Consider the following 23,506-nt stretch of genomic DNA (forward strand, 5'->3'; position numbering starts at 1 on the left):
GGCAACCATTTTGGAGGCTGCTGCACATGCGTACCGGCCAATTGCATGGCCAGTGCGCATGCGCGGTGACCTCCAAAATGGCCACCAACAGTGCAGAGAGTCCCAGAACAGACTGAAAACATCCCGAAACAGGCTGAAAATCCCTGGGGGGGGGGAGGCCACTAGCAGGGGGAGGGGGAACCTCAGGAGTAGTGGTGTGCCTGGACCAGTCTGGAGCCATGCAAAAGGCCTCTGGACCGGTCCGGAATTTGGCCTGTCCAGCGGGGGGGGAGTGTCGCTTTAAGGGCAGGGGGGTAGTACTTACCCCTCCCGCTGCTCTTCCCCCTCCAGCGCTCGATTTTAAGGTAACATTTTTGGGGCGGCAGGGTTCCTCCCTGCCGCCCCTGCCCCCATCGTTGGCTGCAAAGCTCCAGAGCAAGTAGAAGCTGGCGCCACACATGTGCCCATCGCAGTGCGTGCGTGCCCGTCGCTGCTGCAGGTGCGCACGTGTGTGACGTATGCGGCGTGCGTGCCAGCGGCGACAACAGGCATGCAGACACATGCATGGCGCCAGCTTCTACTTGCTCTGGAGCTTTGCAGCCAATGATGGGGACAGGGGCTGCGGGGAGGAACCCTGCCGCCCCAAAAACGTTACTTTAAAGTCAAGTGCCGGAGGGGGAAGAGCAGCGGGAGGGATACAGTAAGTACTACCCCCCGCCCTTAAAGCGACACTCCCCCCAGTGCCGGACCATGCCTCCGTGGTTCCGTGCACATCCCTACTCAGGAGTCCCCCCTGCAGCCATGGCAGCACCTCCTGAAGTTGTGTAATGGCGGTAAGTCCACTGTTTGAGGGGGAACCCCAAACCAACCCTGCACCAGCCCGGCAAGTTCGGCTCGACCTCAAGCTGTAGCAGGCCCAGTCCAGCTCGTGGACGAGCCCTTGAGTCAGGCCAGTTTGAGTGTAAGCCAGCTCGACCTCAAGCTAGCTTGCATATCCCTACTGCCTGTTACCAAGAGTAACAATTTACAACTTTCCCTCCAAAACTCTGCAGTGGATAGCTTTCACCTCAGAGCTGCTTGTCAGAGGTAGCAACACTTTTAACCCTTACAGAGCTTGGAATGAACACAGAACAAGGCAAGAACAAAACAAATTACAAAGCATAACACAAAATGGGAAGGGGTCATTCCTTCACAAAGCTCCTTCTAAAGCTATCTTAGCTAGTGACCAACACCACATTCCATGGCAGTGAATTCAAAAGATTAATTATGCATGGTGTGAAAAAGTGCTTCCTTTTGTTGGTCCTAAGTTTTCTGGCCTTCAGTTTCATGGGATGACTCCTGGATCTAGTGGGGTGTGTGTGTGTGTGTGTGTGTGTGTGTGTGAGAGAGAGAGAGAGAGAGAGAGAGAGAGAGAGAGAGAGAGAGAGAGAGAGAAATTTATCTCTGTCCACTCTCTCTAGTCTATGCAAAATTATATATACCTCTATCATGTTTCCCTGTAATTGCCTCTTTTCCAAACTAAAAAGCCCCAGATGCTATAGCCTTGCCTCATAAGAAAAGTGCTCCAGGCCCCTGACCATCTTGGTTGCCCTCTTTTGCACCTTTCCCAGTTCAACAATGTCCTTCTTAAGATAGAGTTACCAGAACTGTACTTAGTACTCCTAATGTGGCCACACCATAGATTTGTATAAGGGCATTATAATATTAGCATTTTTATTTTGAAATAAAAATTTGAAATAAGGAAGCTGAGCTGGGAAAGACTTTTGTGTTTGTTTCCACCTGCAGGCTTCAGTGAGTTCATTCTACCCCTCCCGGTGCAGGTAATACTTCAGGGAGGTCCCTTGCCATAGGGTTAGGCCAAAGGGCTCTTGGCCTTTGGCTCTTAGCCTGGGGCTTGTAGCTTGGGGCACAGAAGCTGAAGAGGAGCAGAATTGCTGGGGAGCCCCTGGGGGTCTGCTGGGAGGATGGTGATAACAATGTGCCTCTCCAAGCAGCCCCTCCCACCAAGCAACACATTGTGGTGTGTGCAGGAACCCAGTGGTCTGGGAGGTGAAAGGGATTTTGCTTTTGGCTAGGCTTGGAGTAGGTTTCTTTTCCTGTGAGATCAGGGGTGTAGCAACTATTGAGCAAGGGGGGGACAACTGTCCCCAGGCCCCAATGGTCTGGGGTCCCCCAAGGCTCCCCCTTACCCTCGACCAGGGTGCCCCCTTGCCCCCTCCCACATCCAGCCAGTGAGCAAAGTGCTTGCCAACAGTGAGGCACACCCCTCTCCTCTCTTTTCCAAGGATGGACTCTGACCCAGGCATTGGCCCCTCCCCTGCATCTGATGTCAGATGCCAGGGGGCAGGGTCAGTGCAGAGAATGGGGCTGTCACAGCCCTGTCTTCATTTCATTCATTCAGTTTCATTCCCTCTGTCAGCGGCTGGTGGAATTGCTGAAAGGGAGTGATTCCAGGGAAAGAGCCTCCCATTCAGCGATTCATTCCACCAACCATTGACAGGGGAAATGAAACTCTGCCGGGCGTTTTCGGCACTGGCCCTGCCTCTTTGTGTCTGACATCAGATGCAGGTGGCATAACTTGCGCGTGCGAAAGAACACCAAGGGGGCAGGGGAGCCACCAGTCAGACTTTGGCCCCACCAGCCCACACCAAGCTCCTTATGCCTCTTTGTGAGATGGTGATGGGCTGGATGTGGACTAGCAAACTGAGGTTAAATCCAGACAAGATGGAAGTGTCAGTAGAAAAGGGTGATCCAACCAGCTCTGGATGGGGTTGTACACCACTTGAAAGAGCAAGTGAACAGCCTCAGGGTATTGCTGGACCCAGCTCAGGTGGAAACAGTGGCCCGGGGTGCTTTTGCACAGCTTCAGCTAGTGCGCCAGCTGTGGCCCTTTCTCAAAAATAAAAAATATATAATATAATATAATATAATATAATATAATATAATATAATATAATATAAAAAGGAGGATCTGGCCACGGTTACCCATGCCTTAATCCTGTTGCAGCTGGATATGTATATATATAAATGTCCTCAAGTCTCTTCAGGGGTTTAACACACTGGCTTGAGAACATATGATTAGGTGTGCTCGTAGCTAACTGTTTTCTCTGCCATTGATTCACAGATGGCTTTGGGCAATTTCTTGTTTTCCAAAGCTCTAGTTAACTTTGACACTTGCAAAACAAAGTTAACTAGAGCTTTGGAAAACAAGAAAGCTTTGGAAAACAAGAAACCAGCCTAACCTGTTTTTGTGGCACTGTGCCAATCACACATGCTCTGTAAGGCACAAATTCTACTCGTAGCAGACAAGGCAAGGGCAAATAAATAAATCCATCTGGGCATTTTACATCTAACAAGAAGGTGAGGTTTGGGAAGCATGTCTCCTCCCATTATACTGTTACAGATACAGGAGAAATTGTTGTTGTTGTTGTTGTTGTTGTTGTTTGGGGGTGGTGGTTAACATTTCTATCCCCCTCTTCCTCCAAGGAGCCCAGAGCAGTGTACTACATACTTGAGTTTCTCCTCACAACAACCCTGTGAAGTAGGTTAGGCTGAGTGAGAAGTGTCTGGCCCAGTCACCCAGCAAGTATCATGGCTGAATGGAGATCCCCGGTCCTAGTCCAGGACTCTAACCACTACACCTCGCTGGCTCTCTATTAACTCTCTGTTCCTATTAAACTTCTCTCTGCAATGTCCGATATCAAAGATCAGATGTTGGCAAGCCAGGATATCTGTAAATACAATTTTGTGGGTAAACTAGCAGTATTATGAATTTTTCCTCTGCTTCTTTCCTCCAAATACAGATGAAAGAAATCCCAATACTGATTTTAGGATCACTTGTGGAAATGCCAAAGTAAGGACATGATTAGCGGATTCATGTGTTTCCATGATTCATGTGTTTGCATGATTAGCAGATTCATAGCCAATAGACAGAATCTGGTTCTTGCTTCATGTTTCATTCCTAAACTGGTGTTTCTTAAATATTAAATATTTCTGGGTGCTTTCCAGACTAGACCCTATAATGGGGTCAGGACGAATCTCGTAAGTGTGCTTCCACACTTCCTGTGTCGTGACACCTCAGTCTCTACACGGACAGCAGGGGGCCGTTCACATTTTCAATGCCTTGTTGTGGATTTAATCATTGTGATATTGAGCAAGGACATTGTATATCCAGCGTGAAAAAGTTGCTGTTTTTTCAGGTTGTTAGTTGCTGCAAGACTGCTCCCCCTGCTGTTTATGTTCCGAATGCGACTTGCCTGAATGGAGGCATTTTGCTGATGATGAGCAGCTAGTCTGGAAAGCACCCTGGAGCCCTCTCCAGCTGTGATAGAAAAGGTAACTCTGAGAGGTATGTATTATTTGTAACTTTACAGAGACATCATATTTTATTCTGATCTTCGGTTCCAGAAAAACCCTTCCACATTTTACTGTAGATGTACTGTAAGGTCCCAAAAATCATTTCAAAGAACATCAAATATTTTTTTTTTTAGCTAGCCTTGCAGTTTTTATGTAGGTGTAGATCACTTATTCTTTTAGCAGCTTTTTTAGCAGGGTTTCTTAGCAGTTATGAGAAACAAATACTTGTCTGCTAGTGACCCTGGTTGGCTGGAACATAGGAATCCCCAGCCTTCACACAGGGAAAGTGCATAAAAACATACTGCCATGACAGCCATCTCAGCAACTTGAAGATATTTGTGTCATCCTGCAAAAGAAGTGTAGCCCCCTGGTGGATGCATGCAGAGTGAGAGAAGCTGTAGAAGTCTAAGGGCACAAGAGACTGAAAAATTATTAACCGAGAGAAAACAGAGAGAGTCGAGGGCTGAAAATGAGCCATCCATGAGAGGAGCTGTAGAAAGGGACAGAGAAAGAACATAAAGCAGTGGTTGAGCTCAAACTTCATCAAGCTGGCAGCCCACAGCAACTCCACAGCTGACCAGTGTGTGACTGACAGACTGGAAGCGTCCACCTGCATCCAGCCAAGGACCCTGTAGAAGACATAAATCTGAGAGACTCTGGGGTGGTTTGGAAGATGCATCCACACCAGCCCCAATCACCAAACAATTAGGAACCAGTGTTGACCTATTCATGAGGCAGTCACCTCAACTGGCAGATTAGCAGAAGGGCTGGCTGGCTGCCACCCACTTCTGCCATCTGTCACTGCTGCCACCACTCCCGGGAGACGCTCTAGCCCTCTCCCCTCTCCCTTCTCCCATACTTCCTCTTCTGCTCTGCCCCCCCCTTCTTTTCAAATCCAAGGAGTACAGAAAGAAGAGTAGCTGCAGACAGTAGTGGCTTTTTATATCTTGGCATGCTGTTATGTAAGGAGAACAGCATTTGGAGCAGCATAAAGGCACCATGAGCCACCAGGTGAAAGGGGAGGAAAGCAGCATTTGGCAGCCCAGTGTGGGCAGATCTTGAGCAGGGATGTTAGGGATGTGCACAGAGATACTACCATGCCAACCATCCCAACAACTGGAGGACAAAGAAGGAACATTTAGCAGTGGCCCAGTTCATATCTAAATACTATTTCTATATTGCATGGGTGGAAGTGGTTCGTATGACCACACACACACACACACACACACACACACACACACAATTGTTCTCCCAACAATTAGGAGAAAGGAAAGGTGCAGTGGACTGGGCAGGATGTGTTCATGTATCTTCCTAATCATGTAGTACGTGGGGCCAGCTCAAACATATCATTCAAACCACCCCCTAAGGACCTAATTGGCAGCCAGTACAGTAGATTCTCAGGAGGACTCAGTACATTCTAATGGTTACTCTTATTTTACTTTGTACATATATATTGTACAAAGTAAAATATATATTGTACAAGTCACCCCTGCTAACTTGGCAAAGAGGCACCTTTTTAACGTGGTGATTCTCTTTATTTAGAAGGGGGAGAGCAACTGGCCCTGTCCACCCCCAGCACAGTACCTCCAGAGATTGTTGCTGGTGTCTATCTTATGTTTCTTTTTAGATTGTGAAGTAAAGTCCTGTGTGTAAAGCCTCCTGGTGAAGTACTGTTAGAGTGTGAGAGAGAGAAATGACAGTTGGGAGCCATCAGTTAGAGGTTTCCTGTTGCTCAAGGATGGCTAGGGAGAAAGCTGGTGAACCAGAGGAAAACCTTAAAAAGGTAAAGTTGTGGAGGTCACCAAGAGGAAAGTCCAGAGAATACTTTAAGTAGGGAAAGTGATGATTTGCAACTTGCTGAGAGCTTCCTGAAGTGAGATTCTAATTACTACTGTTAAAGCAACAGAATAAAAGTTAAAGACCAGCTTTCCGTTATTTGAAAAAGGATAAAGAATGACCGTTATCGGGCAACTAACTGACAGAGAGCTCTAATGTAGAAATACTGAAAGAAAGGGGGGAAATTGGTGTGTGGGCTTTGACAGGAGAGTGAGCCATCACTGTAACAACTTATCCAGGAGACAGCTGAGACATCATATAAAGTTCAGATTTTACTTTGCAGCTAGGATGATACGGAAAAAATTAATCATTTTGCATACTAAAAATATTAAAAGAGGTGTAATCTATGGTGGTTCCATACTATGCCCAAAGCCTAAACCAGCTGCTGAGTAGAAAAGCTAAATGGAAAGAAGAGGTTTAAGCACATAGTTACACTGGTAGCAGCAAAGAAATGGTGATTTTGTCACAAGTTGGTCTAGTTCACACAATCATTCAAATCTAAGTTAATATGGGTTACTGCATTTGCTTGATAGTGTGAGCCCATGTCAATGTATCTCAGATTCATCTCAGTCCATAAATCACCTTGGTGTGGGCTCACAGAATCACGCTAATATCAGTAACCTGCATTAAACCTAGATTTGAACAGTTGTGTGACACAAACCTAACTATCGTTAATTCCAAAGAACTAGGATCAAACCATGGCAATCTGATTAAAACCACAGTTCCCCAATATTTCAATCTCTTCCCCTCATGCATAAAGAAAGAGGAGAGAGAATGCACCAGCTCAAAGCTCACTACTGCCTATTATGGAAATGGTAAGGTCGTTCACACTACATTAGCCGCGGGGCTCTGGAGGGCTGGGGGGAAGGCGGGTAAGCTCCTGCCTTTTCCCCAGATGAGCACAGGCCATCTCGGGCTCTGCTGCATACCCACATGGTTAGCACGGTAGTGGAGTCCTGAGCTGGGATCAGGAGGAGGAAGTCCTCCTGCATCCAAGTGAGCACTGCATGGGCAGGAGTGGCTACTTTCAGTAGAGCAGCTCTGCGCTCTGCACGACATCTCCTTCTTCTCATGGCTTGCAGGCCAAAATGGCAGTGGACCGGGGGAAGCACAGCTAACTGGTGGTGATCACACACATGATCGCCTGCTGAGGTAGAACAAATTGTTGATTTGTTCTCTCTTGGTAAAAAGATGGGTAACGAAGTCAGGCTACCTAGGACTAGAGCAACCGGGAGCGAAGGACTTCCGATACTCTAGATCACTGTTTCTCAACCTCCGGTCCGTGGACCGGTGCCAGTCCACAAGGCATTGGGTACTAGTCCATGAGGCATCACTAATAAAAATCACACACCCCAGGGGCATAACAAGGCTGAAGTGGGCCCAGAGACAAAATTTTAAAATAGGCCCCTCACTGATACACACACACACACTTCACAATATATAGTCATGTGACTTGCCTCGTATGACTTGCCTCTGGGGGCCCCCTCAAGGTGTGGGGGCCCCCAGGCAGCCACCTCCCCTTGCCTAATAGTAGTTACGCCCCTGCACACTCTAAAAAAACAATTTTGGGCCGGTAAGGGTCGCCGCTGGCGGAAGCTCTCCAGAGCTCATTTCCAGGCAGCCCTCACGGGTAGATAATGTTCATTTCGAGGAAACGAAATGACTCCATGGCTCCACCCCTCTGTGTGTGATATCATGTGCAGAGGGACAGGCCCTGGGATCTACAGAGCCTGGGCGAGTTCTTTGGAGCTCATTTCTAGGCAGGCAGCCCTCACTGCTGGATAATGTCCATTTCGCTTCCTTGAAATGAACGTTATCCAGGAACATAGGAAGCTGCCATATACTGAGTCACACCATTGGTTTATCTAGCTCAGTATTGTCTTCACAGACTAGCAGCAGTTTCTCCAAGGTTGCAGGCAGGAATCTCTCTCAGACTCATCTTGGAGAAGCCAGGGAGGGAACTTGGAACCTTCTGCTTTTCCCAGAGCGGTTCCATCCCCTAAGGGGAATCTCTTACAGTGTTCACACTTCTCTTCTCCCATTCATATGCAACCAGGGTGGACCCTGCTTAGCTAAGGGGACAAGTCATGCTTGCTAGCACAAGACCAGCTCTCCAGCAGTGAGGACTGCCTGGCAATGAGCTTCAGAGAGCTCCCGCCAGCTCAAAATTGTTTGCGGGGGGTGCCTGGGAGTGAGGGTGGAGGCAAGGCGGGGAAGACCACTTTACTAACTGCTGGTCCAGGAAACTGCGCACGAAGAATGTACCGGTCCATGACTCAAAAAACATTGAGAAACACTGCTCTAGATGAGACAAGCTGCCTGGGGTAACCCAGGCAACTCATGTCAAGAAAATAGCCTCACTATATCATATTTAGTGTTACATTTAGTAATGTGCATTTAGTCTCTCTCTCTCTCAACTTTCCCTTTGTTTAGCTCAGACACCTGCGTAAATGAAAGAAGGTGGAGCTGGAGCTAACTTCTGTTGGAAACCAGTATGTGCTGTATATAAACTGAATCAAAGTGCTGCAAAGCTGCAATAGAACTACTTGATTTTAGCAGTGCTGTAATAAAGCATTCTGCAGGAAAGCACTACTGCTTGAAGACTGCAGTAATATACAATACTTCCAAATATGTTTAGGTGTACTACCCTATCTTGGGCCCATTTGTTACCATGTGTGTAGCAATTATGGGCCTAGGATGTTTCTCAGAAAACTGCCATGTGAACCACCCCATCTCTTGAGTGGGTGCCAAAGATTCCTGAAGAGAGTCAAATATAATTCACTCCCATTGACATTTACCTGCTTGTGGCTCAGCTAAAAATTGTACTTGCTTTGATTTTAAATATAACCCAAACACTTTTTGGTTGGTTCTACACTTTATGAGGTCAGGATGCCCTAAATCTCTTAATCCTAAGGAATTGTTTTCCCCATAAAAATGGTTTTCACTCTCACTTTTTCCTTCAGTCATGTACATCTGCTTAGATCATCCCTCACAACTGTGCAGTTGTATAAGATGTTTGTTTGCTCTTTAAGCTGGCTTGGCCTATGCTTGAGATGGATTAATCGTTTCTGCAAACTGTGCCTTGTTCTTCATCTGTTAACACTTATGCCAGAGCTTACCATTACTAGCTAGTGTGCTATTATTTTGTGTGTGTTCTTATATGCCTTATTTTGATGGTCTCCATTGTTTTCCCAGAATGGTGTTGAGCTTTGCCTCAGGGATTCAAACACAAGTTCACATAGAGCTATAGCAACAACAACAACAACCTATGCCAAAAAGATAATTATTTCTTAGGAGTGTGGGCAGTGTGTTTGGAAAGCCACCCGCTTTAAAACAAATGGAGTACCTTTAGAAAACCAGCAAGGTATAGTGACTAGAATGTCAGATTTGGACCAGGGAGATCTGGCTCCAACTCAGCTTGTCACTCTTTCTTTGCCTAATCTACCTCACAGGGTTGTTGTCAAGCTAAAATTGGGAAGAAACCATGTATGCTGCCCTGAGCTCCTTAGAGGAAGGGTGGGATGAAAATGTGGTACAATAAAATAATATCTTTCATGTCTGTCCCTTCACCGAAGCACCCCACTTATATTAGCTACCATAACTTAAGAATGTTCTATGATAGTGTGTTAACCTGAGTAAAGATGCCAGTGTTTAAACTGCTTAGTCAACTCCTGTAGTGTGTTAAAAGTCACCTTAGGATTGAGTCTAGGAAGTGTATTAGCGCAACTAGATAAATTGATGGTTATAACATCACAGACAGATCAAGTGCTAGTAGACTGCTGTGATGGTGACTACAGGTGAAACTCGGAAAATTAGAATATCGTGCAAAAGTCCATTAATTTCAGTAATGCAAATTAAAAGGTGAAACTGATATATGAGACAGATGCATTACATGCAAAGCGAGATAAGTCAAGCCTTAATTTGTTATAATTGTGATGATCATGGCGTACAGCTCATGAGAACCCCAAATCCACAATCCCAGAAAATTAGAATATTACATGAAACCAAGAAGACAAGGATTGAAGAATAGAACAATATCGGACCTCTGAAAAGTATACAGTGTACTGTGCTTGATTGGCCAGCAAACTCGCCTGACCTGACCCCATAGAGAATCTATGGGGCATTGCCAAGAGAAGGATGAGAGACATGAGACCAAACAATGCAGAATTGCTGAAAGCCGCTAATGAAGCATCCTGGTCTTCCATAATACCTCATCAGTGCCACAGGCTGATAGCATCCATGCCACGCCGCATTGAGGCAGTAATTGCTGCAAAAGGGGCCCAAACCAAGTACTGAATACATATGCATGCTTATACTTGTCAGAGGTCCGATATTGTTCTATTCTTCAATCCTTGTCTTCTTGGTTCCATGTAATATTCTAATTTTCTGGGATTGTGGATTTGGGGTTTTCATGAGCTGTACGCCATGATCATCACAATTATAACAAATTAAGGCTTGACTTATCTCACTTTGCATGTAATGCGTCTGTCTCATATATCAGTTTCACCTTTTAATTTGCATTACTGAAATTAATGGACTTTTGCACAATATTCTAATTTTCTGAGTTTCACCTGTATGTACATCTGCAGCTGCCAAATGAGTAAATGCATGTTTTCCTCAACACATGCAACACAGATCTCGATTCCTTAGAATTCACGCTTCTCTTTTTCACCCCCCAATATATATATTTGCCAATAATTAGTTCTCATTGACTAGACTCTCATTGCTATAAAACCATTGATGCTTCCTATTCCATACTCCTCACACTGTGGCAGATGGACAGATAGGAGACCATTATAAAACACATTTATTCATTATAACACTTTACCCAGAAGTAGTTAGAGAGGAGGAAGGAGATGAAGCTCCTTCCACAAGTCGTAAGGAGAGATCAGGCAAACTCAAAAGAGCTATTGGTGCCAGGTCAGATACACAGCTCAGATCAATGCTGGAGTTCAGAAGGTTAATGGGTCTGATCTTCATTCTTCATTAGTAAGATTTTTATCTGATGCTCATATATGTGTATCTGCACCTTTAATCAATTTTTATTTGTAATTATAATTCTGTTTGTAATTGCAATTGTTTCTTATATACCTTTGTCCATTATATGCATAATTTTTTTCAAAAAATAAAAATAATAGGCAACATCCAGACTAAGTTAGCCATGACTAAGTTGTCTTGTTGATTTCCATGGTGCTTAGTCATGCCAAACTAGTCTGGATATTATCCAGTGCCTTGTATATAGCACAGAGTATTGCGAATGAGCTGTGAACCAGCAAGTCTCTGATTCAAATATCACCTTTGCAATGAACTCACTTGACTTTGCGCTTCAGTCCCACTTCACCCTCATCTGCAACAGAGAAATAATTTATGCCTACCTTCCAAGATTGTTCAAGGGTTATTCTCATAATGTAACTTCTTTGAACATTCTAAAGAGCTATTTAAATGCTGACTATTGTCACAAGAATGCTATTGCATGGTATCGGGTGAGAAGTTGATCTGTTCCTTTAGCCATTTGTTTGGTAGCTGAAGAGGTTTCCTTAATGGGCAAGCTACCTGCAGGGAAGCATCTGAGATCAACAGGATCTTTTCTAGTTTTCATAGAGTCCAAAGTAAGTAGGGGCCTTGTATGAAACATCTATAATATCTGTCAAGTTTAATAGCCTAAGGCTGTAATCCAAGCACTAGGGAGTAAGTCCCACTGATTGAACACAGTGGGATTTACTCCTGAGTAAGCATACATAGGAATGTGTTCTGATGCCTTTTATATTCATTTGGTACATTTTTCTTAATCCCACTGTTCAATTTTCATATATTTGTTTTAAACTATTGTACTCCCACTGACGCTGAGATGGAATGAGCTAAACCTGTAACTTAAATTTCAAAGTAGAAATAAGTGGCAGAAAAAGATACCCCAATGCATGTGGAAGGAAAAGTGTACTTAAATTTGTTAATGAAATATTAGTGTTGCTGCGATTACTACCTTCACCTAGGACAAGGATGGCAACACCACAATCTGAAAATACCCATGGGCATCACATGAAGCGCTCTCTCAGCCAGTTGCATGAGGGAGGCAAGAAAGAGATGCACCACATTTGGACCACTATCTTGGAGGGGTTTGGAAGGGTTTTCGGAAGCCTTGTTTCTCAACTCAAACCCGTGACAGTCTTATCTTCTCTGCTCCCTTCATCAACCGTGTACGCACACACATCTGCGTGTACACAAACACTTCCTCTACCCTCTTCTTCTATGCATCCATTTGTCACACACACATTCTGCCTTCCCGTTACTCTCACCACCTCCTCTAGCTCCTTTTGCCCTCACTGTTGACAGCCTAAAGATTCCTTCTGCTGCAATTTCCTGTTGCCCACCAGCCAAGGCTTAAACAAACAGCAAGAGCTATACAGTGGCTCCATTCTGCTCCACGTATTTATTTATTTTATTTGTATTTATTTTGCATTTATATACTGCTTTTCAGGCGAGCCTCCCAAAGCGGTGTACAAAAAACTTGAATAAAGACCAATATAACATGGGCATTAGTCTCACTTTTTTCTTCTCTCCTCCCCTCAGAGTCAGAGCAAGATGGTTCCAATTACTCACCCACATGCAGCAACTGCGGTAGCACACCTGCGTACACCTTCACACTGCCTCCTCTTTTTTGGGTGGGCCAGAAGACTCAGCAGAGGCACGGACTGACTGGTTGCATGTGCACATAACCAAGGCGATAGGGGTGAACCAAATTAGCAGTGCAATAGGCCAAGAACTCCAACTCAGTGGCAATTCACTCTTGGAGCACAGGGCAGACACCCTCCCTGTCCTCCCTTAAAAGAAGACCCTGGAGCAATATTTGCATGTGGCAGCAGGCAGAGGGAAACCCAGCAATCTTGCTATCTGAATGTGAGCAGAAACAGCTGTGATTTTGGGTTGCAGTTGGACAATGTTACTCTTTGGGAAATGAATGCAGGATTAATAATTATGCTACCTGGTTTAAGAGCCTGCTTATTCCCACCCTGCTTTAATTGTATGCATTTAAACAGCTATTAAAAAGATACAATTGGCAGCATCCAGAACAATTAGTCATGACTAAGCACCATTGGAATCAATGAGACAAGTTAGTCATGACTTCCATCAATTTCAATAGGACTGTTGGAATATTATCCACAATAGCTCTCAACAGCCAAAAGGCACGGTTGGTTTGCACAGCACTTAGCTAACTATGGTGCACACCTTAACTATGGTGCATGCCTTAATGAAGCTTGCAGCTGTTGATAGATAACCCCCACGCCTGGAGGATATTTTATGAAGGCACTGCTTAAGGGTATGTCTCAATGGGGAGGGGAAACCAAGGCTGCAAGCCAGATGTCTTAAGACTGTAAATGGAAAATACAACACTTGTAGGCAAATCGGAACCTTTGGGATTAAAGTAACACTTTAGCTTGTATGCGATGTGCAGGTGCGAAAGTTGTTTACTCAAGAGTATTAAAAAGGGGGTGCCCTGCCAGAGTGGGCAGGCGTCCGCACCCCAAAGCTTTTGCTAGGACTGAAATAAAACTTTGTTTGAAACTTGATACTGGTGTCCAGTGAAATACCTAACCAAGAGACGAGCAGGATAAAGGGAGTAATTTCCCTTCTAACAGGACCTTGCCACAATAACTTTGTCTGGATGCTGTCCAGTCACTACACTCCAAAGGAAACCAAGACACAAGTTATAGGTGATGCTAAATTTGTCATTGATGACTTTGGAGCTTATTTTTACTTAAACATAGCTCACACACAAGGGCCCTGGTATAGAGGTAGGTAGTGTTTAACCCTAGATTTCTGCCCCTTTTTCCTGCCGAGAACCTTCCATTGTCAGAGTTTCAATGGGCCCCCAACTGCACCATTTTCTGCTTGGGCACCTCTGGAGCCTATAGCAGCTTTCGAGAGGGGAGATTTTCAGCAAGAAAGTTAGGCAGAGATAAAGGGTTAGACATATTGTAAAGTTAAAGGACTTTGCGCTGTCTCTTGCCTCAGACAGTGGAGGACAGACTAGTGAGTCAGAGGGCCAGAGGGTCAAGACATTTGTCATCCCTTCTCCACTGCTCTGATGCTATCCCTTTGATGTGTAGATTGCTAATCTCAGGGGATTCAAACTTCCTTCCTCCTTCTTTCTCTTGCTACCTGCCCGCCTACCTTGCAACATGGCAAGTTCCTCTCCCTGCACCATATGTGCAGAGAGGATGCAGAATCCATCTGCATCCAGCTAGATAGTTAGATTAGAGATCCTAAATCCTCACTTTCCTATCTAGAATGGAGTTCCTTAATAAATGCCTTTTATATTGATTTGAAACTATGAATTGGCTCCAAGTGACTTTACTCTCAGCACACACGCATGCCTAACTAAATCCGCTGTGTTGTGCCTCTGTGCACTCTGCTATAATGAGAAAGGGATTCTCTCACCACAGAGAATTTCCAACAAGACACCCCCTTCCACCACATCAGGGTTCCAGTCTGGATTAGACCCATGCACAGCTGCTGTTAAAATAAAGAATAAACCCCCCAAACAAGACAATGATGTGTTTAACATTGCTTTTAGGTTGGCCTAAATCCTCTATTACTACTGCTCTGTATATATGACCTAGTAATGGGGTGTGCAGAACAGTATTATTATGAGGAGGCGCTGTCAGTGGCAAGCTGCGGAAGGAAATCTAGGCAGGATTGTTTCTTGCCTCACAATCATGGGATTTGACCTTAAAACGGATAATGCGTTTAAAAATATATGAAACTGCCCCGTGTTTACTGTATAGGACATGAAGACAGCAGCAAAACTTTCAGAAAACATCAACATTTCATTTTTTTTGCACTTTGTAATTTGCCCTAATGCAGTTGCATGCAAATAGCACTTCTAATAACTGCTCAAGTAATACATGTGGTCTTTCTTAGCTCTGCATCTTTAGTGTCCAGACCCAACATACTGCACAGGGAATAAAACGAATAGTTGGACAAAACCACTGCTGCTTCCACTTCCTACAGACCTACACACAACTGACACCGGAAAAAAGAAAGAAAAAGAACCAATCAGGAGCAGAGGTGCACCTAGGTAATTTTTGAGCCTGGACCTAAAGGCCTTTGGAGACCCCCACCCACCGCTGCAGGGGCATAACTATAATTGGGCAAGGGGAGACAGATGTCTGGGGGCCTCCCCAGAGGCAAGACACATGACTGACTCCCCCAGTCGCACACCCACCCGGGCTTCCTTCAGTTGTATTCATCCTCCGAAATTGATGTGAGTGTTAAGACCTGGAGCTACCACAGCATGTCTTTCTCTAGTACCATTAAATGACTTGCATCATCCACAGTTTTGCTTTTTGTTACCACTATTCAGCCTCATTTAATATTTCTTTACTTCATGAGCCGAGCTTCAGTGGGGGTGGGGGGGGGATTTTAAAATCTTGTCTCTGGGCCCACTACAACCTTGTACACCTCTGCCCTACTGCAGGTTAAGCATCATTTTTTAACATGTAGGTTCTTGAGGGCACAAACCACACCATTCAGGAAAGTCTAAAGAAGATTTGGAGGCCTCCAGGGAGTGTGAAGGCCCTGGGCTTCGGCCCTGAAGTCCAGGGTAAGAGCACCTCTGATCAGGAGTTTGCCTGAAGTAACTGTGAAGTGAAACTATAAAGTGTAACTCACAGAATTTTAGATAGCCATGTTGGCCCATCTACATTGGATAGATGTATTTGTAAAATTTCAACAGGTATAAGGTAGAGCCCAGTAAATAGTTGGAGAGCATCTGATGCTGCATGCATTGCTAAGCAGATCTGGACCTGATCAGTCTGTTGGATGGAAGACCTTTGGGGGCCTCTTAAAAGCGCTGCAAGTGCAGGTTTTAAGAATATGCAGGGTGTAAGAACATAAGATTTTAAAAGCTTGTGCAACAAACAATAGGGCATCAGAAACACAATAAAGTAGGGATCAGCAATGGGTGTCCCCAGGGCCAACTCTGCCCCTCTCTCCAAGGCAAGAGAGTACAGAGAGCAGTGGCAACAAGGCTTACTGTTCCCTCTAAGGCATGCGCATCTGTGCGCACACAAGATTTTTGAGGTCCGCTCAGTTAATTCTAGATCCTGATTAGGTTGAATCAAGAAGGCAGAAAATGAGAAGAGTAGTCACCGAATAAAAATATAGATATAACACAAAAGTAGCTAATAAATAGAGAAGTAGATTTCTATTTGTGATACTTTTAGTTGTTATATCATTCTGTAATTTCACTTTAAGATCCTAAATGAAATTATTTGAAGAGTGAACTGAAGAAGTATCCAAAACTTTGCAATAGTGCTGCATGTCTTCACTTGTGCATTCTTATATCCTGATACTACATTATTAGCCATCTGTATATCCTTGCATTTTGTTCTTTATATAATTACTTGTTTTCTATATTGTTCAGGAATTTGTTACACATTCTGTTATCTTTGACATCAAAATGTACTTCTCTATTTATTAGCTACTTTGTTTTGTGTTATATATCTCGATCTGAATCAGGAAGGTCCCATTCTGAATGAACATGTACAAATACTGCCTTGATATTGCCACCCAGAACAAAACTCATGAAAAGAGGGACCCCTTCTTACCAGGCAGTCCATTTGGGGAGGAGGGTGGGGCTAGCTGACTACCCTCCATCTTCTCAGATTTACACTCTTGTGAAATTAGTTGTTGACCAGGAGGCTTTACACACAGGGCTTCTGCCCGGAATCTTCTTCGGGAGAGAATGTGTGTGTTCACACACCAGCCAAACTTACCCCAAACTCTCGACGAGATCCTTGGACCCACTCCACCCACAAGTTGGGCTTTGTGATGCAAATTCTAGCTTATCTCAAGGTATTTCAAGATTTTTAAAGTGCTGGTTTTAAGCTACTTTTTTTGAAAACGCCAGAGCAAACAGGGAGAGGAGCTGACATAGAATCATTAGTATGATGAGAAGCATGGTCTTCAGAAATGCAGATCTTTCTCTGCAAGGAACACTCCCTGCCCCTCCCATTGTCTAGAAATAAAAACACTGACACCTGCCATGTGTACTTGTGAACATGAAAGCCGAGAACAGGGGAAGGGCTGCTTCCCTCAATGCCCTGAGTGTACTTCGAAGTGGCTTCGCTCAACATTTACCCCAAGTGTGACTAACCTCCAGGGCACTAGAGGAAGAAACAGGCATTTATTGCAAGTGTTTCCTGCTCTGAACAGGGGATTGAACTAAAAGACCTCCAAGGTCCCTTCTGACTCTAAAATTCTATGGTTATGTTATTCTATGATTGAGTCATGATCATTTCAAACCGCTAGCAAGATTCCCATATATCTTTATTTGGGTGACTATGTTTGGCTTGAATGGTCAATGGCAACTGAGGCACTTCCCTGGTGCCTTCTCTCCTACTATCTGACAACACTGATTGGGTTTAGTGTGTGTACCTGCACACTATTTGAGATTTTTGGTCTTTTTTGCTACCAAACTAAAAGAAACTCTCTAACCAAACACAATCAAATTATACTTTGAACAAAGAATTCAGAGCACACACCAAGAACCTACTTGAAATGCTGGACATGTATCACTTCCCCAGGGCTCTTACATCAAGTACTTTGTAGGTTGCTCCATGGTTTTTTGTATTTCCCTGCTTGTCTTAGCAATCTGTAGTTTAGACAGTATACATTTGTACAAATATAGCACCAGTAAGGGGTCATCCCCCTTGCATCCAGACCCCTTCCGTGCACAACAGCATGGGTTCTGCCCATCTTTAGTTCTGTTTTATTCTGATTTATATCTTTACAGAAAATGGCACATAAATCACAGGTTTCAAATGACTAGAAGTTGTTACAACTTTGTATCTTAAACACCTCAAATACCAACTTTTCTCACCATCTGTACATTATTTACACACCATGGGCTATAATCTAACACGCCAAAGAACTGGGGAACAAAGACTGAAAGGGATTATGTGGGAAGGGAAGATCAATCATAAACAAAACAGCAACTTCAGGTAAAGACAGCTCTTGTTGGAAACAAGGACAGGGAAGGGAACATGGAACTGGCTGTCCTGGGGCCTTCACAGAAGATGAACAGAGGGGCAATGTTCCTATGGAACTGAGGGGATTTCTTATGACAGTGTGTGTGACTTCATGTCAGAGTCTGAGTTAGTTGCCTATGAAAGTCACTGAATGTGCGAATGCTCCCTTTTACTCTGAGACACCAAGCTGTCCACAAGTGCTTTATTTCACATTACTCACATTGAACAAATTGTTCAGCTAATATTTTACCTGCACAAGCCCAGGATTTGTGCAGTGCACGCAAGTAGTCTGCCTTATATGGGCTGTTCCACACATCCATCCTCATCATTTAATGACTGTAGTACCACATAACCTGCATGTGTAAAATGAGCATCACAGCTCAAATGCCACTGAAAGAACTCCATATCTCCTTATACATAATGTATTATAATAGAATCAGTTCATACATTCATGTTCTGAGGAATTCAGTGATGTACAACCCTAAGACTTATACCATTTTAAAAACAAGGGGAAAGCTCCTCCCTAGAAATGTGGTTATCTGAGAACAAGACTGTTTTTCTCAATATCTTTACTTCCATGAACAATGAACCATGAACCATCTGTCCAGACTCCAGTTGTCTGGTTATCACTACTGGAATATGTTAACAGAAAAGTATATGCAAAATGCATTTCTCTTTTCACAAATTAAACCGGCAAGATCTGGGGTGGGGGAGGATGTGTGGCAAAGCTGCTAGTTCAGAGAATATGACATCCAAGCAGCCTTGAGCCCTGACACCTCTCTTTTTGGTAATTAAGTGCTCCTTTCCCATTTCAAAATGATCTGGGACTCCCCAAGGAAAAACACATATGGAAAATTTAAGCCACCATTAGAATCAACTCAAGGTTATATGTAACTGTTTCCATGGATTTCCCCCTGGCGTTATCTGGGCTAAAGGGAAAAATATTGTCGCCACTCGAGGACCATAGATCAAGATTTTGGGATGCTGCAATCTGGGTGCTATAAACAAGCCACAGCAGTGGGGGCATATTTAAAGATATTTCTCATTGCACTGGAAGAGTGCCTAGGCCTCTTTCATCAACAGACATTCTGATACTACACTAAGACTCAGTCTGAGGTAGGGTTGCCACCTGGCCAGTTTTACATTTAGCCTGACTTTTGGAGAGAGTGGCTTCCTATTTTGTTTTTTGTTCAATGCTAGGCAATAGGCAGTTTAAAATATGTATATAGTTACATAAAGTAACATATAAAAATGAACAACGGGTAGTTATTCTCTGGGAAAGCTAACAAGCAGACTGAGAAAGAGACTCGCTCTGACAATGGGATACTGTATAGTGAAATGACAAATACTCATTGAACGGGTGAGGTGGAACGGGACAACAAAGGCTAAGGAGAAGAAAGATCTAACATTGGTTTAGTGGCTGGTGTTGAGGAAGTCACAGCCCTAACTAGCTGGATTTTCCTCTTGCACTAAGATGCTGATGGCATATGGCCCCTTGAAATGGGGGGAGATTGCAGAGCAAGAGTGCTCCTGAGGGCCGGGCGAGCTGGGGCAATGTGCTCCTGAGGGGGATCAGTCTCTAGACACACCTGACAGATCATGGCCTGAGCCTGTGGCTTCCTGAAATACACATAGACCAAATGGGGCCTCCCTCCATGTGTGTAGGGGCTGCAGGAGGAACCCTGTTGGTCTCAGAGGAGGCTGTAGCCCCAAGAGGAGTCAGTCTTTGAGGAGATGGCTGATTTCCCATCATCCCCTTCCCTCTAAATCAGCTTCTCTTCCTCTTGTGATAAATCTGACTTTTCCATTTGCTGTTCATCCTCTGCTGTGGCTGCTTCTTCCTCTTTCTCCGGCTTCCTGATTGGGGTTGGCGGATCTCCAGGGATGGTCCCCAGGACTTTGGTGCTGTGCTCCTGAGCTTTGGCCCTGAGGGCAGCAATGCTGTTCTCTCTCAGTTCCTCCTGGGAAATGGTGGTTTTGGAATCTGGGCCCCTTTCTTCCTTGTCACTCTTGTCAAGCTTGGGCAGGGCCTGGCGCTCCACCTCTGGCTTCCTTCCTGCCTCAGCCGCTGCCTCCAGAGATTTTTTGTGCATCCCTAAAAAGAATTGTTGGTATTCGGGTTTAGAAAAGCGCCTGGGCATGGGAAAGCCATCTTGAACTGAAAACAGTAAAGATAAAGAGAGGCCAGAATTAAGGAAAAGCAGAAAGCCTTGCTTCAAACAGCAGTCGCACAGAGAGCCCACTGCACTGGGCCCTGCATGAAGGGGACCTCAGGCCAGTTCTCTAAGAGAGACAGGCTAGGCTACTCTGGAGAGAGCATCTGCATGCTTGCATGCAGAAGGTTCCAAGTTCCCTCCCTGGCACCTCCAAGATAGGGCTGAGAGAGACTCCTGCCTGCAACCTTGGAAAGGCTGCTGCCAGTTACCGATGGTCTGACTTGATAGAAAGCAGCTTCCTATATTCCTAAGCTGGGGGTGGAATTGGGGCTAATTCAGTACCAAGGTAAGGCTATACCTAAACCATAACCCTGGTGCCACGTCTGTTCATTTTAGGCAAGATAGGGGAAGGAGCCTGTGCTGGGAAGGAATTGTTCACAGGTTTGGACAACTGAAGGATCGGGAAGAGAAACTGTACTTATGAAGGTATAATTTGGGTGTACAAAAGACTGATTTCAGAAGGCAGTCTAGGACACTCAAGTGACAAGAGCTGTCAACTTCAGAGACCTGTGGTTAATTAAAAACTGGGAGCAGAGAAACCCAGAGACATGGGGCCACATAACATTAATGAGCTATACAATTCTCAGCTGACAAAATGGCAGAGGGTATGTAACCCATACAGTAATTCTGAATGTGAACAAGCCCTGGAGAGGGAAATCTGGTTATGTTTTCGCCAACGGAACTGCCTTTCTCCCTTTCAGTTCTGGGTTTCACATAGACAGAAGCATGAAACAGCACATTTTTAAGAAGCCAGAAGTTACATTTTGGTAGTGTTAGTTTGGAAAAGCAGAAGAGAAGAGCCAAGCAAAGAGCAAGAGCACATGCAGAAATCTGCTAAACCCATGATGAAGACCACTAGCTAACACGATTTTTTAAAAAATAGACAGATTCACAGAGGATAAGCCTGTCAATGACTATTAACTAGTTAGGCACTGAGCTAAAAGGTCCCTCCATGTTCACTGGCAGCATCTGTCTGAATTAGGGATGTGCACAAATCGATTCAATTTGGAACCACTGGATGGAGTGGAGATTCATTCTAATTGATTTGAACTTGCCCAAATTCAAATTGAATTTGGGCAAATTAACTCAAATTCGGTTCGAATTTGGGTGGTTTTGAATTAATTTGAACAAATCTCCACTCTATTCAGTGTTTCCAAATCGAATCAATTCAAAATTCAAATTGATTCGTGCAAATTTCATGAACATCCCTACTCTGAACATCAGACACTGATAACAACAGGGTACAGCTGTTGCCTTCAAGGCCTGCTTGCAAGTTTCCCAGAGGCATCTGCCTGGCCATAATTGAAAACAGAATCTTGGACTAGATGCACTTTTGGTCTTATTTAGCAAGGCTCTTTTTATCTGCATATAGACAACTCCTTTTCTTTCAGGAGAGCTCAAGCCTGAAGGAAACTTCTGGGAGCAATCAGCCTAGACATACTAAGAACAGGCACATTACAGCTGCCATGTAGCTCAGGTGTATGTATCCTACATGTACATGGACTGAAATACATGGCTTTGTGCCTGTTGTACCTGATCTACACATGGGTTGCACGCTTGCGACTTCCAACATGGGAAATGCTTTTTCTGATTTTTGTCAAATCTGAAAGCAGACCTTACTTTTTTCCTTCTCTACTATTATAATTGGGTAGGGCAGTTCTTGGGCAGCAGAATCCATTACAGAACAAATAACTTTTGAGAAGCTTTAGGAACTTACTCCATGTGATTTGATTTCCCCCCAGGAAAGATCAGGGGTCTGGTCTCTCAAGCAGACATCCACTTTCTAAAGAAGAGTTGAGTTCTCTAGACCCCCTCTATAATATTTAAAAGGTAAAGTGTGCCGTCGAGTCAGTTTCTTCTACTCCTGGTGGCCACAGAGCCCTGTGGCCGCCTTTGGTAGAATACAGGAGGGGTTTACCATTGTCCCCTCCCCCGCAGTATGAGATGATGACTTTCAGCATTTTCCTATATCGCTGCTGCCCAATATAGTTGTTTCCCATAGTCTAGGAAACATACCAGCAGGAATTCGAACCAGTAACTTCTGGCTTGATAATCAAGTCATTTCCCCACTGCGCCATTAGGTGGCTTACCTGTAATATTTAGAGTAGGTGAATTACCAGATGGGGTACTGCCACCACATTGCAAAAGATAACCAAAACAATCAAATATCCACTGGCACTCATAGATCAACATTTATTGTGGCATGATCTCTAATGGGCAGGAGCCTAGTACACATCCACTTCATGCATCTGATGAACTGGACTGTTGGCAATGAAAGCTCATACCTCAATAATTTGTTGTTCTTTAAGGAGCCACAACTGTTTTTGCTACCATATCAAATATATCAGTCTCAGTGGGCATGAATATCTGGCAGGGGCATGGAAACTCTTGCCATGGTATTACTTATCTCTGCGTTAAGCCACTTTAAATGTTACAGTGGGAGTGTAGAGAACTCAACCCCAGGGAGGTGGGTCTGGAAGCATCAATCTGGGAGTGTAACATACGTACTAAGCCTAAGAATAAGAGTGACTAAGGGGCTTGTATTCCATCAGGTTGAATACAGCTTTCTTTCCAGAATAATGACATACAGTACCTTCTAGTCTAAGCCTAGGGATCAATCCCTAGATTCCAAGAGAACAATGTAGGGAAACTTCATGACTAGGGCAATAACTTCAATATTCATGCCTGGTCTACTTGCTTTATTCCCTTGAGTTCCTGGCAGGCCCTGCCAGGAAAACTGACAAGACAAGATAGATCTCATGCTCTTACCCAACAGCCAAGGAGCGCAGGATTCCATTATGCCATCCTTGGCCGATTTGAGGATGGATTCCGGCAGAGGGATGGAGTGACGTACCATTGCACCATAGAGCCCATATTCTGCCATCACACTGCTCCGGCCCCAGCACTTCTCCCTCTTCCGCCATTTGGCCCTTCGATTCTGAAACCAAACCTGCAAAGAGGATCGTCATTAAATAAGGCCAAAACTCTTCTGCAACGCGGCTGCTGATCCCTAATTTAGTTTGATATAAAATACCGTACATGTGAAATTGAACATTTGCATTCACAATATATTAACATGCTAACATGTGTG

At 44.4% G+C, this 23,506-nt stretch overlaps 1 protein-coding gene across 2 annotated transcripts in view; it reads right to left on the reverse strand.

Annotated features, from left to right (window-relative positions):
* Positions 1-17,917: 17,917 nt before the first annotated feature.
* Positions 17,918-23,506, reverse strand: part of VSX2 (visual system homeobox 2) — a 43,859-nt gene continuing 38,270 nt past the window's right edge. The window contains exons 4-5 of one of the 2 annotated variants that reach the window (XM_053287286.1): positions 23,185-23,365; positions 17,918-20,294 (exon numbers count right to left, since the gene is read on the reverse strand). In XM_053287286.1, coding sequence (XP_053143261.1) covers positions 19,963-20,294; positions 23,185-23,365 — 513 coding nt within the window. In that variant the 3' untranslated portion in view covers positions 17,918-19,962. Of the gene's footprint in view, positions 20,358-23,184; positions 23,366-23,506 lie in introns of both variants that reach the window. The other variant, XM_053287284.1, reaches the window with a different exon arrangement.

This window comes from Hemicordylus capensis, chromosome 1 (assembly GCF_027244095.1).
Source record: "Hemicordylus capensis ecotype Gifberg chromosome 1, rHemCap1.1.pri, whole genome shotgun sequence".
Classification (NCBI taxonomy): Eukaryota; Metazoa; Chordata; class Lepidosauria; order Squamata; family Cordylidae; genus Hemicordylus; species Hemicordylus capensis.